The 19,735-nt window shown below is 35.0% G+C and overlaps 1 protein-coding gene across 2 annotated transcripts; it reads left to right on the top strand.

The window, feature by feature from the left end:
* Window positions 1-2,047: 2,047 nt before the first annotated feature.
* On the top strand, window positions 2,048-19,735 carry LOC105343557 (uncharacterized). Of its 2 annotated transcripts, none has more exons than XM_066065663.1 (34): window positions 2,048-2,271; window positions 4,269-4,342; window positions 6,635-6,726; window positions 7,151-7,293; window positions 7,493-7,588; window positions 7,781-7,900; window positions 8,852-8,943; window positions 9,065-9,137; window positions 9,273-9,547; window positions 9,664-9,725; window positions 9,833-10,095; window positions 10,207-10,403; window positions 10,524-10,585; window positions 10,693-10,955; window positions 11,067-11,299; window positions 11,759-11,820; window positions 12,233-12,495; window positions 12,608-12,822; window positions 13,283-13,344; window positions 13,757-14,019; window positions 14,115-14,347; window positions 14,462-14,523; window positions 14,633-14,895; window positions 14,990-15,100; window positions 15,201-15,401; window positions 15,516-15,725; window positions 15,828-16,015; window positions 16,116-16,177; window positions 16,407-16,666; window positions 16,807-16,961; window positions 17,104-17,162; window positions 17,284-17,429; window positions 17,768-17,919; window positions 18,058-19,735. In XM_066065663.1, exons 1-34 carry the CDS (start codon window positions 2,085-2,087, stop codon window positions 18,277-18,279), a joined length of 5,421 nt encoding a protein of 1,806 aa, XP_065921735.1. In that variant the 5' UTR covers window positions 2,048-2,084; the 3' UTR covers window positions 18,280-19,735. The 2 variants fall into 2 exon arrangements, with proteins under 2 accessions (XP_065921735.1, XP_065921734.1); XM_066065662.1 differs by having other exon boundaries at window positions 14,978-15,100.

The following is a 19,735-nucleotide window of genomic DNA, read 5'->3' as shown; positions in this document are numbered from 1 at the left end:
ATTTTTTTCTACAGAAAAAATATAATGGTGAGTTCAAATCAAATATGTGCCGACCCCCCCCCCCCTCAGATTTTTGCGTTAACCTTGAACCTACCTTTTCTTTCATTTTTTCTTTGCTCAGCTAAAAGGACAGCATTCAACAATATTTTAATCGAACCCTAAAAAGATACGCAATTATGACAGCAACTCAACCATGCCACTGCTTTACCACACGAGTAGTTTAATACACTGCATTCACGGGTCAGAAGGTGGTCAGGGGTTTCGCGCCCACCCCCACCCCCCTGCAAAATTCATATTTCTATAAATCATATCATAGAATTACCAAAATTATGCCTCAGACTCTGGCAAACTCAAATAATTGCCCCCCCCCCCCCGAAAAATGTTCTTGATCCGCGCATGCACTGTTTGTTCATTTTGCTCAATGGTCATTTTATTCTTTACTTTCCGTGCAAAGGCAAAGGTGTTGTGGGCATATAAACTATTCAGCAATAAAGTAATAATAATCAAAATAAATTCAAACTCTTGTAATGAATAAAACACATTTACTTAAGAGGTTTCAAATACAATACATACAATATCATAACTCAACTTTTTGAAAAGCTGGTGCTAAACTGTTTTGTTCAAATGTCTCTGGAAATCTGAATTTGTGTGAGAGTTGCGAATACTACCAGATTTAAGTGCGTGTTGGCAATGCGCAAAACAACTGTCAACTGAGCTTACACTTCAGAATTAAAACTCCCTACAGCATGTATCCGAAACTCCTTTAGACTGTACATGTTCTGAATTATGTTCTAGAATTTGAACTGTAGGCTATTGATTTCAAAATAACATATATAAAAGAGTTAAAGTTACGTTGTCCTAAAATACGCACTTGAACACACTTAATTTAAATGACTAAGCAAAGACATACGAAGCATTTTTAAAGTCACGCTTTTTCGCTAAAATAAACTTTCTAACAAAATATATTCAACGACGACTGGTTTTAACGCACTGATTCTTTTTTGCTGGATATATAAGAACGTTTTAGAGCTTCTAATGTTGTGAAAAAGGGTATTCCCAATTAAACAAATTGTAAAAGCCCTATGTTCAGTATTCTGACACAATTTAGATGTTGATGGATTACATATGAACACAACTTTTAAACGAATTTTGTTCATTGAACGTATGGCAAAGAACCAATTTGAAAGCACTATATGAAATAAAAATGAATAAAAAAAATAATCACCATCCTATAAATCTTTTTAATGAATTAAATATTCCAAGACATAAAACATTACTTTAACGCCTAAAGCTTACAATTTACGCACAGAAAAAACACGTGCATTTTAAACGCAAATGTAAATTGCAAAAATGATATTTCATATATTTTTCATAGATTTCACTATGTTAATACACAAATGAAAAAAATAATTGCTAAAAAAAAATAAATAAATAAAATAAATCTATGTTATGAATGTGTCAGACATTGATAACAAACCTTAAATCGCAAACAACTGATGTACATGTATATAGTACTTATTCATATTGATATTTTGTCTTTAGAATTACTGCATTTTATCTAAAAAATATAAAACTCTAGTAACCATAAGAGCATTTTCTTTAAAAAGAGGAAATTGAAATACAATGCATGTATAAGAATGCTAAAGTCATGTAAACATGAGTTTTATTTGCTTGACGATATTGAAGTCTAACAATTGGTTAGGTAACGAGGCTGTCAAAATAAGGTGACAATAAGTTGACATAATTAGCTGTCAAACATAATAGATTACTCTAAGAGAACGGCAAAAATTGTACATATATAGAATGTGCCCGAAGATAAAAGCAAAACAAACATTGTCATGATCAATGAAAAGTATTCAAAATTTCGGGGTTTTTATGCTACAAATTATTGACATGTATGCAGAGAGCTTCATGGGGGTTTTTTCCCGGAACTTATAGGATTTCGGTCACAGATGCATGATTTCCGACATCGCTCCGATTCCTGAAGTCTTTCATTCAATAACAACAAAGTTGAGTGTGAAATACTTTAAATCCCACATATCCAGTATATCTATTTAAAACGTATACCCAGTCTAGGCACAGTCATGGTTCGTGCGGCCATGTCCCTGGATAATTCTGCCTGCACAATCCGGGTGTTGTCATTTCTTGTGCTCGTTAACCTGGTCAGTGAAACTGGGGGCCACGTATCTCTGACATATCCCCCCGCCAGGAAATATGCGCTGGATTTTCTGGATAATCTAAGAACAACAGGGCCCTGCGGAATTCCTAAAGGTATAGTGTCGTGTCGTTTTTTTGACTAAGATTGTATAGGGGAATTCTAAAGTAGTCATGTTGTATATTTTATTTGATAAAATGAAAAATATCAGAAAGGACAGTAGGCTAACAATTCTAATTACACTTTCAAACAAGTTTTTCTAGATTTTACGTCAGAACAGGTCGCGATTCTGTAATGGATCATACCAATAGCTATCTCCAGCTATGATAAATATTTACTGTAAATGCAATTAAAAGCTAAGGTCGCAATTGATTAAATCACCCTAGTATGCCCTGAAATGACCCCACATGTACATGACCTTTACTACGTGTTAGCAAAAATAATCCTTATTCACTTTGCCATGCCCCTTTTTATAAGTAAAAATCAAGTTAAGCGGGAAACATTTTGTTGAATTTCAATTGTTACTACTACTACTACTACGTTGCTAAAAGGAAGAATTAATGTGGTTGTTAACTTAAACATTTTTCGTACTCGAGATTCTGGAAAAACATCCATACATGTGGTTAGCTGAACCATGTATCTCTGGACTTCATGCTTCACAATGTTTTCTTTGAAAACAAAATGTGGAAGACATTTTTCAATTTAGTCGAGCCAATTCAATCAGGCATATTTGCTTAAGAACGTCCTGTTCTTTAAGTTAAGTATTATATTTGCACATTCAATAAATAAAGAAACTACAATGTAATTTCAACTTTGTTCGACTATGAATCAAATGCTTGATGATCGATTTTTTACTAATATTACCATTTATGCACGTATAAACATTTCATAAAACGATTTTTCGGTACACAATTTATGTAGTCGAAAGAATTTCATAAACATTTTTTTAATCATGTCAAACATTCAGCTGAACGTATAAAACCAGTTTGGATTTTTTTTTTTTAAGAATTATGATATTTTAACAGAAAATGATAGAAAAATTACTCGAGGCCACGTGATACACTGGACCCATGTAAACAGACCCACATACTACACAACAATGATGTATCTCCCATTGTGAACATGACAGACGATTGACTGAACAATTATTTATAGCCAAACAATAAGATTACAAATTTATCGTGAGATACGACAAGAATCAAGCAACTGTTGACATAATGTTAAACAAATTGAACGCATCTGAACCATATAATTCATAAACTATCACCTTTCAACGTATTTTATCTCGAAAACGAATAGCATGCGCGGATCTAGAGGGTGAAGTGGTTGGTGGAGGGGGTTATTTTTTCTTTAATTTACAAGGTAAATTTAAAATTACCGAAAATTTGCCTCGGACCCCCCCCTTCCCCCAGCAAACTCATTTATCTGGATCCGCACTTGGAATAGGACAATTATTAAATAAAAAATGTCTTTACTTCATCCGTGACGTTCATCATTGCTTCAAATATATATTTTGAAGTTGTCAAAAGCTTTGTTTAACACAGACGAGCAATGGTAATTATTATGATGAACAGCTTATCAAATCAATCAACCTATTCCCGATTTTACTGATATATTTCAATAGAAGTAAACAATATGCAGTTGCTGCCATATACTAGTACTCAGTAATCTCTGTCTGGGAATCTCAAAGTTGTTCAGAGACCTCGTTTGGTATTGTACTTTCAAGAAAAAGGTGAAACCATCAGTCTTACTAAAAAGAATACATGTAGTAATACCGCTATGTTTTCTTAGATCCGTTACGTGTATAATTTACACAATCATCTCTAAATTTTATGGCATTTAATTCAATTTTGAGTTTTCCAGAAATACAATTTTTCGATTTGGTATATTCAAGAAATGCTGTTTTTTACGAGAGAGAGAGAGAGAGAGAGAGAGAGAGAGAGAGAGAGAGAGAGAGAGAGAGAGAGAGAGAGAGAGAGAGTTTACGAAATCGCTTTATTGTTTCTCGATTATCTTAATATCTCCATGTTAATTGCATGTAGTTACACATGTAATCAATGTCATCGTAAGTCTTTCTTTTAATTGGCATCTAACGTTTGACTTGATTCTTCAGGATTGGGGCCCACGACTTCCCTAGTCCCCGGGTCAAGGATTAATGTGACTTGGAGCATCGCCTATCCACACAGGGTAAGCCAGTCAAAGTTAGCTGTCCCTTTTATAGACGTAATTTATAGGTATTTTCCTATTCTAAAAGGAATAAACCTTTTTGAAAACCATTGAAATATAAATGTAGATGTATATGATGTCATTCCAACGGCAGAGGAATGTCAGACATTCACCTGCGTTGCTTTGATTATACACATGTGTAAATATAGTTAAATTCTTCGACTAATTTGTCACCGTACTCTTGTTTTGATTGGGGATTATACTTTCAGTGTCAGATTAGGATTTCACGCATATAGGCTGTGCTCTAGCTAGATTATTTAAAACAAATACGATATTCGTTTCATGTTCAGATTGTATGATGATAAAATTAATTAAAAACTGACATTCGTAGGTTAGCAATTCAATAAAAAACTTAAATAAAACTATAAGATCTCCTAAAGATGTATTCGATGTTCCTTTAACATTTTTGAGACCATCATACCAAATTCAAATTTTAATTTCTCCAGGCCTGTGTTTATTTCAATGAAAAATTAAAATGCTAGTACTTGTTTATTAAATAATTACTATATATAAGTATATGCGATGTTTTTATCATTTTTAAAGAAATGCAATTATTATTATTATTTATTATGCCGATGTTGTTTCAACGCGATGTTGTTTCAACAGCCAATAAAAAAAAATTACTACATACATGATGAATGTTTCCTGTTTAAAACACGTTTTCTTCAAACATATAAAAACGTTAGATTAGGTCGTCTGATAATTTTTTGCTGGAATTTTGTATATAATCGTGATGATTATTTGGGTACACGTACATTGTACGTGTGTGGTGAGGAAATCAACTACAACTAAACCCTTACAAAACGAAAGTCCCAATATGTCTATATATCAAATAGCATCATTTAAGGTGACAGTGATTTATAGTTCTAATAAGCAGAGTTTTCAATCTATAAAATTGTAACTATGACATACATATATCTCTGTTATAAATTTATGATTAAATAATTTCTATTTCCTGTACATCTAGAGAATAATATCGGGTAAAGGCGTCACTGAGCCAAACCACCGAGTTTTTTCTCCTGTATTAAGAAATGCAATTGTATTCATACTGCTATTGTCAAAACCAAAGAATGATTTCTTATACAAAATAAATTTTCCGTAAAATGAAAAAAAAAATTGTCTCCAAAAACATGTTTATTATCTAGAAAAGACCAGTCCTTTGTCATGTTGTAAATTTTGAATTTACCGGGTGGCAGTAAATACAAAATTTACAACATGACATCTTTCACATTTAGGGGTTGGCTTAACGTGTATTTTTTCGTAATCGATCGAAGAAAACAACATCATAACACAAAGTTTCATCAAATAATTATATTATTGTAGCTTCCCTATGGATCATTTGGCTCTCCGGTCTATTATCACCATGTAAAATGTATATTTTCTGTAGTTTAGCTTGTTGGTAAATTAACGTTATTCACTCTTCTTAATTATCGTGAAATTCCTCCTGACTGTGATGTGATAGAATGTAAATTAATGTTTATCAAACGTCTTAACTGTAACAAAGAAATAGGACATCAAAGTAATCAAGTGTAGCTTTAGGAAAGATACTTATTAGAAAGGCAGGATTGAAGGACAATGGTTTCAGCTAAGAAATGTGCGTTAATCCGCTAATTGTTATGTTTAATTAAATTACTTCAAAATACAGGTTTTCAAAAGTTAAAACTCTCTCGTAAAATAGACAAATCTTCATAAACAGATGCAAGATTTTTTTTTTTAAAGACACATTTTTTTTTTGAAAAGAAAACTAGTTCAACTTCAAAACATCAATCTTATTTATATCCGGTTGTGCATTAATCATAGCTAGGGATTTTACGGAGTAAAACCTAATAAAATTAATCGCTTGTTGTATTGGAAAACCAAAATAGCTGTAATTTATGAAATAAAGTCATAAAATAACTTATAGGGCGTCGGTTTGTAAATACCTGCAAAAAAGAGCTCTTTGATTGTAAAAATCCACGTTTGAGAGGAATTGATTTATTGCATTCAAATTCGGAAATGTTTTTCTGTATCAAATATATATAAAGACAATTGATAGTTATTGGAAGTTTTCACCAAAAAAAACAACAAAATCAACTTTGGTTATGTTTCATCACAGTCACATGACGTTAAAAACATTATTTTTAAAATGAATAATATTCCATGCAATAATAATCCGTGTACATGATTGTGCTTAGATCGGGAAATAAACTACCCGTTTTGTATATTTCATTTATGTTTTCATTATCCATTTCTCAAGCATTACATTTTTTACAGGGTGGGTACCAGCTAAATCTTCTCGACGCCAATGATGAGCCCCTATACAATCTGACCCTGGGAGATGGGTTCATTGGTTCCTCAGACCCAACGTATGTATAAAGTTACAGCAGAAACCAAACCGCTCCCTATGCATGGGTTGTCTATCCGTCACATTGCTTCCAACAACAATTAAAAGCAGTATAACGAATGAAAAACTCGAGCGTTATTCTTCTATTAGGTGTTTTTGTACCAATTTTAGAAAAAAAATGTAACTTTACATTTGATGACTAAAATAATTGATTTTTCACATGAAGCTCGTAAATATGTGATTATCATAATGAAAGCAGCAGCACACATAATTTCTATAAACAGTGGCATTTTAAAGCAGCTTTACAGGTTTTGCAATAATATTGCTTCCCTGCTATACCGGTGTATTTATGAGACGCACAGTTATATATAAAAACTAGAGTAATGAATGAGTAAACTAAAATGATGGACATAATATTGTTATTGCGCAACTATTGATTGACACAGACGACGGTACCAGGAAGTGACGTTGCCGACCGAGGAGTGCAAGAACTGCTCCATACAGCTTGTCCGACAGGCGGGGGAGTGGAGCGCCGGAAGTTGTGGACAGTACTTATTCTGGTCATGTGCAGATGTTAACATTGCTAGTGGTAAAGACATCGTTTTGACCAACCTCAGTTGGGAGTCTAGAAAATCAGTATCCAAAACAATACAGTTAATAAATTAAGCGTAAAAGATGAAAACAAATGTTTTGTAGTATGACTTTTAATTACTTTTAATTGTAAACTTTTGAATTAAAAAGCAATATTTAATCATAAAAATGTTGACTAGTACATTTGTGGTTGACAGGTGCTTCAGCCTCAGAACTGTGCAATGGCTTCCCTATGGAGAACGGAGCCTGTGTGTGTGGGAAGCAATACAGTGGGACAAGATGCCAGTACCAAGGTCGGTGTTTGGTACTACGTTTGTAGATTAGGACCAAAGCACAGCTAAAAATGAACAGTTTCTCGAAACAGTGAAAGCAATCTGTTCAGAATATGAATGAAACATTGTTCATGCATAGATTAAAATAAATAAATAAAACATTCTTGAATGTCCCAGCATTCTGACATTGCGGCCATATTGTTTTGATTCTAGATGACTGTCAGTCGGACGGCGACTGTTCCGGTCGCGGCGTCTGTTCGGCGTCTGAAGGATTCTATCACCAGAGGCACTGCTTCTGTGACATAGGCTTCTTTGGGAAAAGGTGTGAAAGAGGTAAAACAAGGCACACTGATGAGGATAGAAATATATAATTATAGTCAATTTATCAGCCTGCTATTTCTGTCATTTTATGTTTAAGAGTGGCTCCAATCCTAGTCATAAAGTAAAAAAAATTCAACTTTCTCTGATAACTTCAATTTTTCAAGTAATCAGTGCTTGAATGGGCTCAAGAAAGGTGTGAAGAAAATCCAAGTCTTTGCAGAAGTACATGTACACAAAACAGTACCTTTTGTGTAATGAAAATGACATATTCACTCAATTTCGCTTTCAACTACGTTACAATCATAATATGTTGCTTATAGGTACTTACACAAAATTTTCAAATTTTAAGTACCTAGAATGGTAAATATGGGTATTCTAATGATTCATCAACGTTTGAAAGTCAAATATTGAGTTACAAGCAAGATACAGAGTTTGGAATTCTTTGTTATGTAAACAAAGCTCAGTCATGTTTTTATTTACATATAAGTATGTGGGATATTGGTATATTAAGTTTCAATTTTTGTTAATATTATTTATGAACACATTGAATCAGTTTATCTTGTTTGTCACGAGTCATTTTGTCAAAGAAATGGTAATTTTTGTAAATTGCATTATTTGTAATTTGTTTACATAACGATGGTTTCTTAGCTCTGTATCTCGCTTGTAACTTGAATTCTAACAATCAACTTTTTGTCGATCATTCAAAATGCAAAAGTAAACAATTTTAAACATAGAACATAAAAAATGAATTTTGATCTTAAATCGTGTCTAGGTCCCTTTAAATTAAGATGATTAAAAAAAGGAATCAATTTCATACAATTTCAGTCAATCAAAATTAGTACTTTCCAAGATAAAGTTCGATAGAAATCCCATTGTACAAAGTAAACGTTTTTAGTTAGTTGTTTCAATGATTATAGCCATTATACTTATGGTACACAAGGCACATTCCTCCTTTTCCTTTAGAGTCTTCGATCAAAAGCCTCAGCCTGGACCTTATGAAATACACTCATACAGATCTCTCGCCAAGGTTCCAACTTTTACACAGAATTCTCCATGTAAGTTGAGAATCGATGTAAATCATACTTGAATATTTCTCCTTATAGTTTCATCTCATCGGTACCACGGGCACTGTTCAAAATAACTGTCAGGTAATTACGTGTATTTTCATTTGTATAGAGGGAGCAAGAAATAGAAGTTGTGCTAAAGGTAAAAACAGAGACTTGGGTAGGAGTGGGATGGAGGCCTCCAAGTAAGTTACTAGCACAAGCTTTACACCTATATATGTGCTTAAGAAATTTTCTTTACATGTCTGTCAAAAATCTCAGAACAACAACTGATTTAGATGTTTTATATTGAATTTTAACAAGAATCTTGAACACTTCAGGCTTCCGGTCCGGATGCCAGCACTTTCCACAACTTCCCGGAACTTCATTGGGGTCAACCGACAGTACCTCAGAACCGGAAGTTACTTCAGAACCAGAGACAACCGCTGAACCAGTTTCCTGTACAGGTAGTGCTAAGTCCTGTACCGACGCATCATGTCCATACGAGGTTTCATGGATCCAAGATCCAACCAATGATGACGTCACTTTCACGGTGTCTGCTCAAGTACAGTCCACCGAATGGCTTGCTTTGGGATTCTCGTCCGATCAATCCATGGTATGACTTTTGAATTGTAACTTTTATACTCTTACAAAAAAAACACAGTTTAGAAAATTCAAAAGAAATTTGCAAAAATACTTGTGTATAAAACATATCATTTTCTATTTGATTAGCCAAATACAGATGTATATCTAGGATGGGTGGATGCATCACAGAATGTTGTAATCAATGACAGGTAAAATTATCTTCCAACCATTTTGAAGTTTTGCAAACCTTGTGCCGTATTATTTTAAATTTGTCTTTGATCATAGTTACGATAAGTGTTTCCTTTGATTTTTAAAGGTTTGCTACCCAAAAATCGGAACCCACGATAGACGCTGTACAAAATATATACAACACATCGGGGTCTTTTGTCAATGGCAGAACCACGCTCAAATTCACGCGCAAGCGCAATACAGGCGACCAATCCGATTTCCCTTTAACAGATGGAAATTGTTGGTACTTCATGATGGCATGGGGAGGCTCTTACAATGCTAACGATGGCAGCGCTTCTTACCATAAACAGCGGGTTGCATCCAGTGACAAAATCTGCATTTCCACTTGTGGTTAGGTCCATTTTTTAATTTAGTCATGCTTTTGATTAAACATAAAACTTTGATACATGGAAAATACTTGGTATAGTTTGTGTGCATATTGAGAATCTCATGAAAATGCAGGATCAACGGCTGAGCCAGAGACAACCCCTGAACCAGTATCCTGTACAGGAAGTGCCAAGTCCTGTGCCGACGCATCATGTCCATACGAGGTTTCATGGATCCAAGATCCAACCAATGATGACGTCACTTTCACGGTGTCTGCTCAAGTACAGTCCACCGAATGGCTTGCTTTGGGATTCTCGCCTAATCGATCCATGGTAAGACTTTTGAATTGTAACTTTTATACTCTTACAAAAAAAAAACCACAGTCTAGAAAATTCAAAAGAAATTTGCAAAAATACTTGTGTATAAAACATATCATTTTCTATTTTGATTAGCCAAATACAGATGTATATCTAGGATGGGTGGATGCATCGCAGAATGTTGTAATCAATGACAGGTAAAATTATCTTCCAACCATTTTGAAGTTTTGCAAACCTTGTGCCGTTTTATTTTAAATTTGTCTTTGATCATAGTTACGATAAGTGTTTCCTTTGATTTTTAAAGGTTTGCTACCCAAAAATCGGAACCCACGATAGACGCTGTACAAAATATATACAACACATCGGGGTCTTTTGTCAATGGCAGAACCACGCTCAAATTCACGCGCAAGCGCAATACAGGCGACCAATCCGATTTCCCTTTAACAGATGGAAATTGTTGGTACTTCATGATGGCATGGGGAGGCACTTACAATGCTAACGATGGCAGCGCTTCTTACCATAAACAGCGGGTTGCATCCAGTGACAAAATCTGCATTTCCACTTGTGGTTAGGTCATTTTTTAATTTAGTCATGCTTTTGATTAAACATAAAACTTTGATACATGGAAAGTACTTGGTATAGTTTGTGGTGCATATTGAGAATCTCATGAAAATGCAGGATCAACAGCTGAACCAGAGACAATGGCTGAACCAGAGACAACGGCTGAACCAGAGACAACCCCTGAACCAGTTTCCTGTACAGGTAGTGCTAAGTCCTGTAATGACGCATCATGTCCATACGAGGTTTCATGGATCCAAGATCCAACCAATGATGACGTCACTTTCACGGTGTCTGCTCAAGTACAGTCCACCGAATGGCTTGCTTTGGGATTCTCGTCCGATCAATCCATGGTATGACTTTTAAAGCAATATGAGCTGCAATTTTTAAGTTGAATTTATTCTTAAGAAAATGATATTTTCTTCTAAAATGACAAAAAATATCATGGTTTTAAAATTTCTGTTAGCTCTGTTTTTGTTGGAAAAGCCGTTAAGAAGCCTTAATTAGAGCAACATTGAATTATTGTCGTCCTGTACAAAAATTGATCTGCTATATATTCCTTATAAGTGAAATCTTTCTCCTGACAAAAATTAATGATTGTTTCAAATCTTATTAATCATAAAAGTTTAGGTTGCAGGCAGACTTATCATACTAGCAGGTTTTTGCAGCCAAATAAAATTCTAAAAAATACAGCTCATATTGCTTTCAATTGTAACTTTAATACTCTTACAAAAACACAACCTAGAACATTTAAAAGAAACTTGTAAAAAATACGTGTGTATTAAAAACATATCATTTTCTATTTTAACTAGCCAAATACAGACGTATATCTAGGATGGGTGGATGCATCACAGAATGTTGTGATCAAGGACAGGTAAATTTATATTTCAGTCATGCAAAAATGTTGCGTATCCTTCTATAGGTGGTATGGGACATTTATATATTGTGACGTACTTTCTATCGAAAAAAACAATAAAATCAAGTATAATTTTATACTTTTAAAATTTCTCTGCAGTGTTATCTAACAGCGTAGCACAATGCGTTATATCGTTAACTACAAATCTAAGTTTTGAGTTCGAATCCCACTGAGAGTTATATAATTTTTACCTTTCCAAATTTTTAAATCTTTCAAATATTGTAAAATTTGATAATTCTAAACCGGTGAAAGTATTTCGATAATAATGTATACTTTTATCCACATTAATATCAATAGGTGTTCTATATTTACTTAGATTGTTCTTTCGTTATGGTTACTCTTAAAATGGAATATCCTTTCTGTTTACAAGGTTTGCTACCCAAAAACGGGAACCCACGATTGACGCTGTACAAAATATATACAACACATCGGGCTCTTTTGTCAATGGCCGCACTACGCTCAAATTCACGCGCAAGCGCAATACAGGCGACCAATCCGATTTCCCTTTAACAGATGGAAATTGTTGGTACTTCATGATGGCATGGGGAGGCACTTACAATGCTAACGATGGCAGCGCTTCTTACCATAAACAGCGGGTTGCATCCAGTGACAAAATCTGCATTTCCACTTGTGGTTAGGTCCATTTTTTAATTTAGTCATGCCATTGATTAAACATAAAACTTTGATACATTGAAAGTACTTGGTATAGTTTGTGGTGCATATTGAGAATCTCATGAAAATGCAGGATCAACAGCTGAACCAGAGACAACGGCTGAACCAGAGACAACCCCTGAACCAGTTTCCTGTACAGGTAGTGCTAAGTCCTGTAATGACGCATCATGTCCATACGAGGTTTCATGGATCCAAGATCCAACCAATGATGACGTCACTTTCACGGTGTCTGCTCAAGTACAGTCCACCGAATGGCTCGCTTTGGGATTCTCGTCCGATCAATCCATGGTATGACTTTTAAAGCAATATGAGCTGCAATTTTTAAGTTGAATTTATTCTTAAGAAAATGATATTTTCTTCTAAAATGACAAAAAATATCATGGTTTTAAAATTTCTGTTAGCTCTGTTTTTGTTGGAAAAGCCGTTAAGAAGCCTTAATTGGAGCAAAATTGAATTATTGTCGTCCTGTACAAAAATTGATCTGCTATATATTCCTTATAAGTGAAATCTTTCTCCTGACAAAAATTAATGATTGTTTCAAATCTTATTTATCATAAAAATTTAAGTTGCAGGCAGACTTATCATACTAGCAGGTTTTTGCAGCAAAATAAAAATTCTAAAAAATACAGCTCATATTGCTTTCAATTGTAACTTTAATACTCTTACAAAAACACAACCTAGAACATTTAAAAGAAACTTGTAAAAAATAATTGTGTATTAAAAACATATCATTTGTTATTTTAACTAGCCAAATACAGACGTATATCTAGGATGGGTGGATGCATCGCAGAATGTTGTGATCAAGGACAGGTAAATTTATATTTCAGTCATGCAAAAATGTTGCGTATCCTTCTATAGGTGGTGTGGGACATTTATATATTTTGACGTACTTTCTATCGAAATAAACAATAAAATCAAGTATAATTTTATACTTTTAAAATTTCTCTGCAGTGTTATCTAACAGCGTAGCACAATGCGTTATATCGTTAACTACAAATCTAAGTTTTGAGTTCGAATCCCACTGAGAGTTATATAATTTTTACCTTTCCAAATTTTTAAATCTTTCAAATATTGTAAAATTTGATAATTCTAAACCGGTGAAAGTATTTCGATAATAATGTATACTTTTATCCACATTAATATCAATAGGTGTTCTATATTTACTTAGATTGTTCTTTCGCTATGGTTACTCTTAAAATGGAATATCCTTTCTGTTTTCAAGGTTTGCTACCCAAAAACGGGAACCCACGATTGACGCTGTACAAAATATATACAACACATCGGGCTCTTTTGTCAATGGCCGCACTACGCTCAAATTCACGCGCAAGCGCAATACAGGCGACCAATCCGATTTCCCTTTAACAGATGGAAATTGTTGGTACTTCATGATGGCATGGGGAGGTACTTACAATGCTAACGATGACAGCGCTTCTTACCATAAACAGCGGGTTGCATCCAGTGACAAAATCTGCTTTCATTCTTGTGGTATGTCCCTTTTTCTCATAAAATCCATATTGTTTGTGCATTATACATTTACTTTCATTGAAAGGCTTAGTAAGTAATTTGTGGTGCATATTCAGAAACTAATTGGAATGAAGGATCAACGGCTGAACCAGAGACAACGGCTGAGCCAGAGACAACGGCTGAACCAGTATCCTGTACAGGTAGTGCCAAGTCCTGTACCAACGCATCATGTCCATATGAGGTTTCATGGATCCAAGATCCAACCAATGATGACGTCACTTTCACGGTGTCTGCTCAAGTACAGTCCACTGAATGGCTTGCTTTGGGATTCTCGCCTAATCGATCCATGGTAGCACTTTTGAATTATAACTTAAATACTATTACAAAAACATAATCTAGAATATTTGAAAGGAATTTTTCAAATGACTTGTGTATAAATCGTATCATTTTCTATTTTAACTAGCCAAGTACAGATGTATATCTAGGATGGGTGGATGCATCCCAGAATGTTGTGATCAAGGACAGGTAAAATTATCTTCCAACCATTTTTAATTAAGTTTTGCAAAACTTGTGTCTTTTTTTCAAATTCGAATTTGGTTGAAGTTACTATAAATGTTTCCTTTAATTTTCAAAGGTTTGCTACCCAAAAATCGGAGCCCACGATTGACGCTGTACAAAATATATACAACATATCGGGGTCTTTTGTCAATGGCCGCACTACGCTCAAATTCACGCGCAAGCGCAATACAGGCGACCAATCCGATTTCCCTTTAACAGATGGAAATTGTTGGTACTTCATGATGGCATGGGGAGGCACTTACAATGCTAACGATGGCAGCGCTTCTTACCATAAACAGCGGGTTGCATCCAGTGACAAAATCTGCATTTCCACTTGTGGTAAGGTCCATTTTTTGTTAATTCACACATATGCGCATCATATGTTTGGCTCTTTGAAAAATAAATTATAATGCATATTCAGATATTAATGCAGAATCAACCGCTGAACCGGAATCTACCGCTGAACCGGAATCTACCGCTGAACCGGAACCGACAGGAACATGTGGAAGAGGTGTTTTCGCGGGCACAAGCGACACAACAGGAAGTAAGTTTACAAGCAGTTTTAAATAAACTCGGTTTTATCAAAGTTAAACCATATACAATTTCAAAACTTGGATATTTTTTATGACTTCACTTATATCAAGATACACCACACCCTATGGACTGCACGGATATGGTGATAGGGGCCGCTCGAGGCATGCGTAGTTGGGTCGGGGACTACTACACACGCGGAAGATCTACACCACAAAGAGATGGATTTTATGGGGGTTCGGAAAGTTTAACGGCTGCTGGTGGTTTTGAAAAAGATGGATACACCTACATTTTATTTCGAAGGAAGCTAAAAGGTACAAGCAGGATTCGATTTTGTTTGGTTTGTTCTTGTTTTGTAAATTTTTCTTCAGTTTTAATAATATATCACCATTTATTGAGCGCTGTTTGCATATCCTTATTTATTGCAGTGGCGGAGCGGACTGACCATGAAATAAGTGATAATTACATGAACCTCATTTGGGCACAAGGACAAGACGCCGGGAGTTATGTTCATACCCCTGCCGCAGGAATTGAAGTAGAGGCCAACATATCAGACAAAAACTTCTACAAACCAGATGACCTCAAGTACCACGGACCTCGCGAGCACCGAGGAACCAGGACCTTCAACTTTTTCGATGGTGATTTGGCTCAGTTGGCGATTTAATGTTGAAATTCATATTCAAGCTTTTTTTAGAGGAGTTTTTTGTTGAAAACCTGTCTTATATTTAACATTTTTACAGGCAATAGAGAAAACACTGCACCACCTAATTTGTGCAATAACAAATGGGGACGCTGTTTGGATAACAGTGACGTCAATTGTTTCTTGGTCACGTGGATTTATGACACCAATCAGATAACATTTACAATTAAAGCTTATCTTGAACGAGACCAGTGGGTAGGCATAGGGTTCAACGAAAATCCCACAATGGTGAGCGAGTTTCTATGAATGATACCTAGTGTATTTAAATAAAAACCGTGTAAATCACATCCTACAATCGCCAACTGTACAATTGTTCGTTGTTTTGTAGGCAGGAACCGATGTGATTGTAGGATGGCGAACAGAGAATGGTGAAGCAGTTATACAGGACAGGTGAGGCCTCAGAATCCAAAACATTTACTAGAAGGTTGTCAGAAGGGGCAAATTATAATCAACATAACGAAACTTTTTTCTTGCTCTTGAAACTATTTAATTCCGCGAAATGTTTATAATGCGACCAAAGTCGTATTCAAAGAAGACGCTTACCTCAATACTTTTAGAACTTTGTCTCCATAAAATTATTTTTAAGAAAATATAATATGATGTTTGATTTTGTTTACAGAAAGGCAACCGCCTATGCGCAGCCTCCCCTGGATAGCCAACAGGACGCTACGTTGATATCAAGCTCTAGAGTAGATTCAGTTACGACCTTGAACTTTAGCCGACCTTTGATAACAAACGACAAAGATGACATTTCCCTTTCATATAATTGTGTTCATTTCATCTATGCCAAGGGCGGCAAATACAGCAGCAACTCCATATCCTACCACGATAATACGCCAATCATCTCCACAAAGAAAATCTGTATACCGTGCACTGGGGGTTAGTTCATGCGTATTAATATTCGAAAGAAAAAAAACCCGTTGAAATAAGGCAATTTGAAATTTGGTTCTTAATAAAAGATATGATCGTTTTTAAATATATTGATGTGACAAAGTGAAGAAGATTTTTTATTGGTTTAGTTGAAGAGCCTTCAACCACTTCAACCGAAGTGCCCGCATCCCAGAGGACCAATGTTCGATCCGAGTTCAAGATAACGAACACACCATGGGACTCCAAACTCGGGGACGCCACGAGCCAGGAATTCCGAACACTGGCGGACAAACTACACACGGCTGTATATATATATATATATATGCTAAATATATAAAAAAAAATAGTTACACGTATAATACGTGAATGATTATTTATTTTTTTTAGTTTTCACTGTTTTCTTTTTTTCAATTGATATTGACTTTTTCTTTTTATTTGTTCACCAGTTGTTGTCTCTCCTGACATCCATTCCCGGATTTGTTGATGTTAAAATTCTCCGATTCAGGTTAGAATCGAACACTTGTAATATCTTATTCACTACTCTTTTTGCTTCACAATTTCGTTACTAGTACACAATATTTACATGTATGAGTCTTCGTGCTGTCAAATTTTAATTATGATCACAGACGTGGCAGCGTGATTGTGGAATTTGACGTCATAATGGCGGGTGATGAAGGTGCGGTCGCTCAAGGCTCCACGGCGGCACTAGAGAAGCTCCGAACGGAAGGACAGTTAGCGGAATTTACTGTCGATAAAGACAGCGTTAAATTAGGTATCAGATATCTACACAATTCATGCATCTACAGCTAATGTCTCAATGTCCAAATATACATTCAGCCTACCATATAGAACCATTTTAACAAGAGCTTGGACTTTGAACGATGTGACGTAGACCTGTCAATTTCATTGTTGGCCACTCAGCCATGGCTCTTTGAAATCAACAAGATTTGTCTGGCTTTTGAATAAGGACTACGTAATCTGTGCATATTTTGCTTGAAACCGCGTCATTTTTAACTTGCTTTGACGCAAGAAATAGATAGCTACGTCCTACTGAATGTCCAAGGTCTTGTTAAAATGGTTCTATAAGAACAATAATATCTTTGCTTTCAGTACCAGCGAAAGCTCCCGATGAAAAGTCCACACTTACGGTCACACTGATTCTCATCATTGCGATTTCCGCCGCTGGAGTTCTTTTGGTCCTTGTCCTTGGAATCTGCAACTGTATTAGGAATCGTCAACAGACTGAAAAACAAAATACACCTGTATGTATAGCAATTTCTCGAGAAATCCCCTGGCATTGTTTGATAGTCAATAAACATTTTATCAAATCCATTCTGATGATTGCATGCATCTTATCCTCTTTTCTCTCAGTTTAACCGAGACTTTTTGTCTTTGTATAGGATGATTACGTTCCCATGAATACTAATGCGGGTAACAGAAACACGGACTCTATGAAGTTATCGTACGAAGAGTGGTCGAAGCAGCAGCAGGAATACAATAACCCGACTTTTGACAACGCTACATACACCGGCCTCGGGGGTCAGAGTAGTGACAATTTAGTCAGTAAAGACGGCAGCGGGACTAAGGAACAGGGCACCTTCATCCGACATTTTTGTGAATGAATGTTTATTTCAATGGTACATGGGGAACAGAACAAAAATATATTTACAAATGTACATCAAATGTACATGTACATATGAAAAATCAAGTGAGGAAAAGGAATTTGAAGAAATCGAGCTAATATTTAAAAAAAATATATGGACAACGTTTTCAATAAATTAATATCTATGGTATTCATAAGATTCCCAAATTTAAAGTGTTAATTAAGATTTGTTTGGTATTTTTCATCAATTAATTTGTTGTGGACTAAAGAAAATGCCTGACATTCCATAACATAGGGGTATTGGTCGATCAATGTGTTTTTATTACACAGTGAACAACTTCTAGAACATCTCTCTACGTTATTCCACCTTCCAGTTTCAATAAATTGGTGAATTGTGATTACAGGTTCTAAATTTTGTAAAAATGACTTAAATCGTTTGGAAGTTTCTTAAGATACTTGTATATTTCTTGTCCAATCTTTTCTTTAAAATTCTGTAATTAAACATTTGGGTGAATTTTCTACATTTCTGAATCAATCTTGTAAAGACTGGTAACAAATTTTAGCCAGTTGATACTTAAAAAACTTTCACTAATCAAAACATAAGAAAAAACCTCGCATATCATTGCAACGCAGCGGCCATCTATCTACGCCAATTATTCATGTATGTTAATGTATTTAACGAGCTTCCATCAATTTTTATTGAAGTAGATTTTGTGGGCCATAAAGATGTCTCTAAAGCAAAATGCAGGAATATACACATGTGAACAGCATTTGAACACACTCTAGAGACGTACCGTATATGTATATATATATAGTATTGACATTTGTATAGCAACGTGTTGGTTTTGATTTTTATGACAACACTACAGAGTTGGCTTATTTTTAAAGCCTTTTGAGAAATATATTCAATAAATATTCATATATTTTTATTCAGCATTGACGGTCAAAATAAACTTAGGCTACGTCAATGATACATAAACTAAAAACAATACATCCAAAGGTAATCACTATATTCGCCCAAACTGGGCTGAAGGAATACATATAATCTAACAGCAGTGCTACGCTAGTATCTATTTTCTGTATAAAATACTCATCTCTTTAGTACAGGGTATACACTTTAACAAATACCGGTAGTTTCGTGGCTGGGGTTATCGGACCTGGTTCAGACTGAAATGCTGCTATCGGCCTCCAGCCGTCGGTAACATGCATTTCTGTCCACAAAAAATCATTTTATTGTCTAGATGACATTACCCTAATTCACTACATTATATGTTATAAGGGACTTGCAGGACAAGTTCCCGTATAACTGTGTTGTACATTTCATGAGGACCACAATCCTCTCTTCAAGTGTAATAAAGAAGAATATATTCATATATCGTTTTTATATATTTACATATGTAATCAATATATAACACACAATTTCTTTGCTCTTTTTTATTTTATTTTTTTTTATAAATAAACAATTCGAAACTTTA

This window comes from Magallana gigas, chromosome 7 (assembly GCF_963853765.1).
Source record: "Magallana gigas chromosome 7, xbMagGiga1.1, whole genome shotgun sequence".
In the NCBI taxonomy this organism is placed as follows: Eukaryota; Metazoa; Mollusca; class Bivalvia; order Ostreida; family Ostreidae; genus Magallana; species Magallana gigas.
The sequence above is the reverse complement of the archived record's forward strand: the minus strand, read 5'-3'. Positions and strand labels throughout refer to the sequence as shown.

Coding starts and splice junctions, on each gene's coding strand:
- LOC105343557 (XM_066065662.1), top strand. CDS start 2,085: ATGGTTCGTGCGGCCATGTCCCTGGATAATTCTGCCTGCACAATCCGG. Junction 10,096..10,206: donor AATCTGCATTTCCACTTGTG/GTTAGGTCCATT, acceptor ATGAAAATGCAG/GATCAACGGCTGAGCCAGAG. Junction 14,896..14,977: donor AATCTGCATTTCCACTTGTG/GTAAGGTCCATT, acceptor ATGCATATTCAG/ATATTAATGCAGAATCAACC.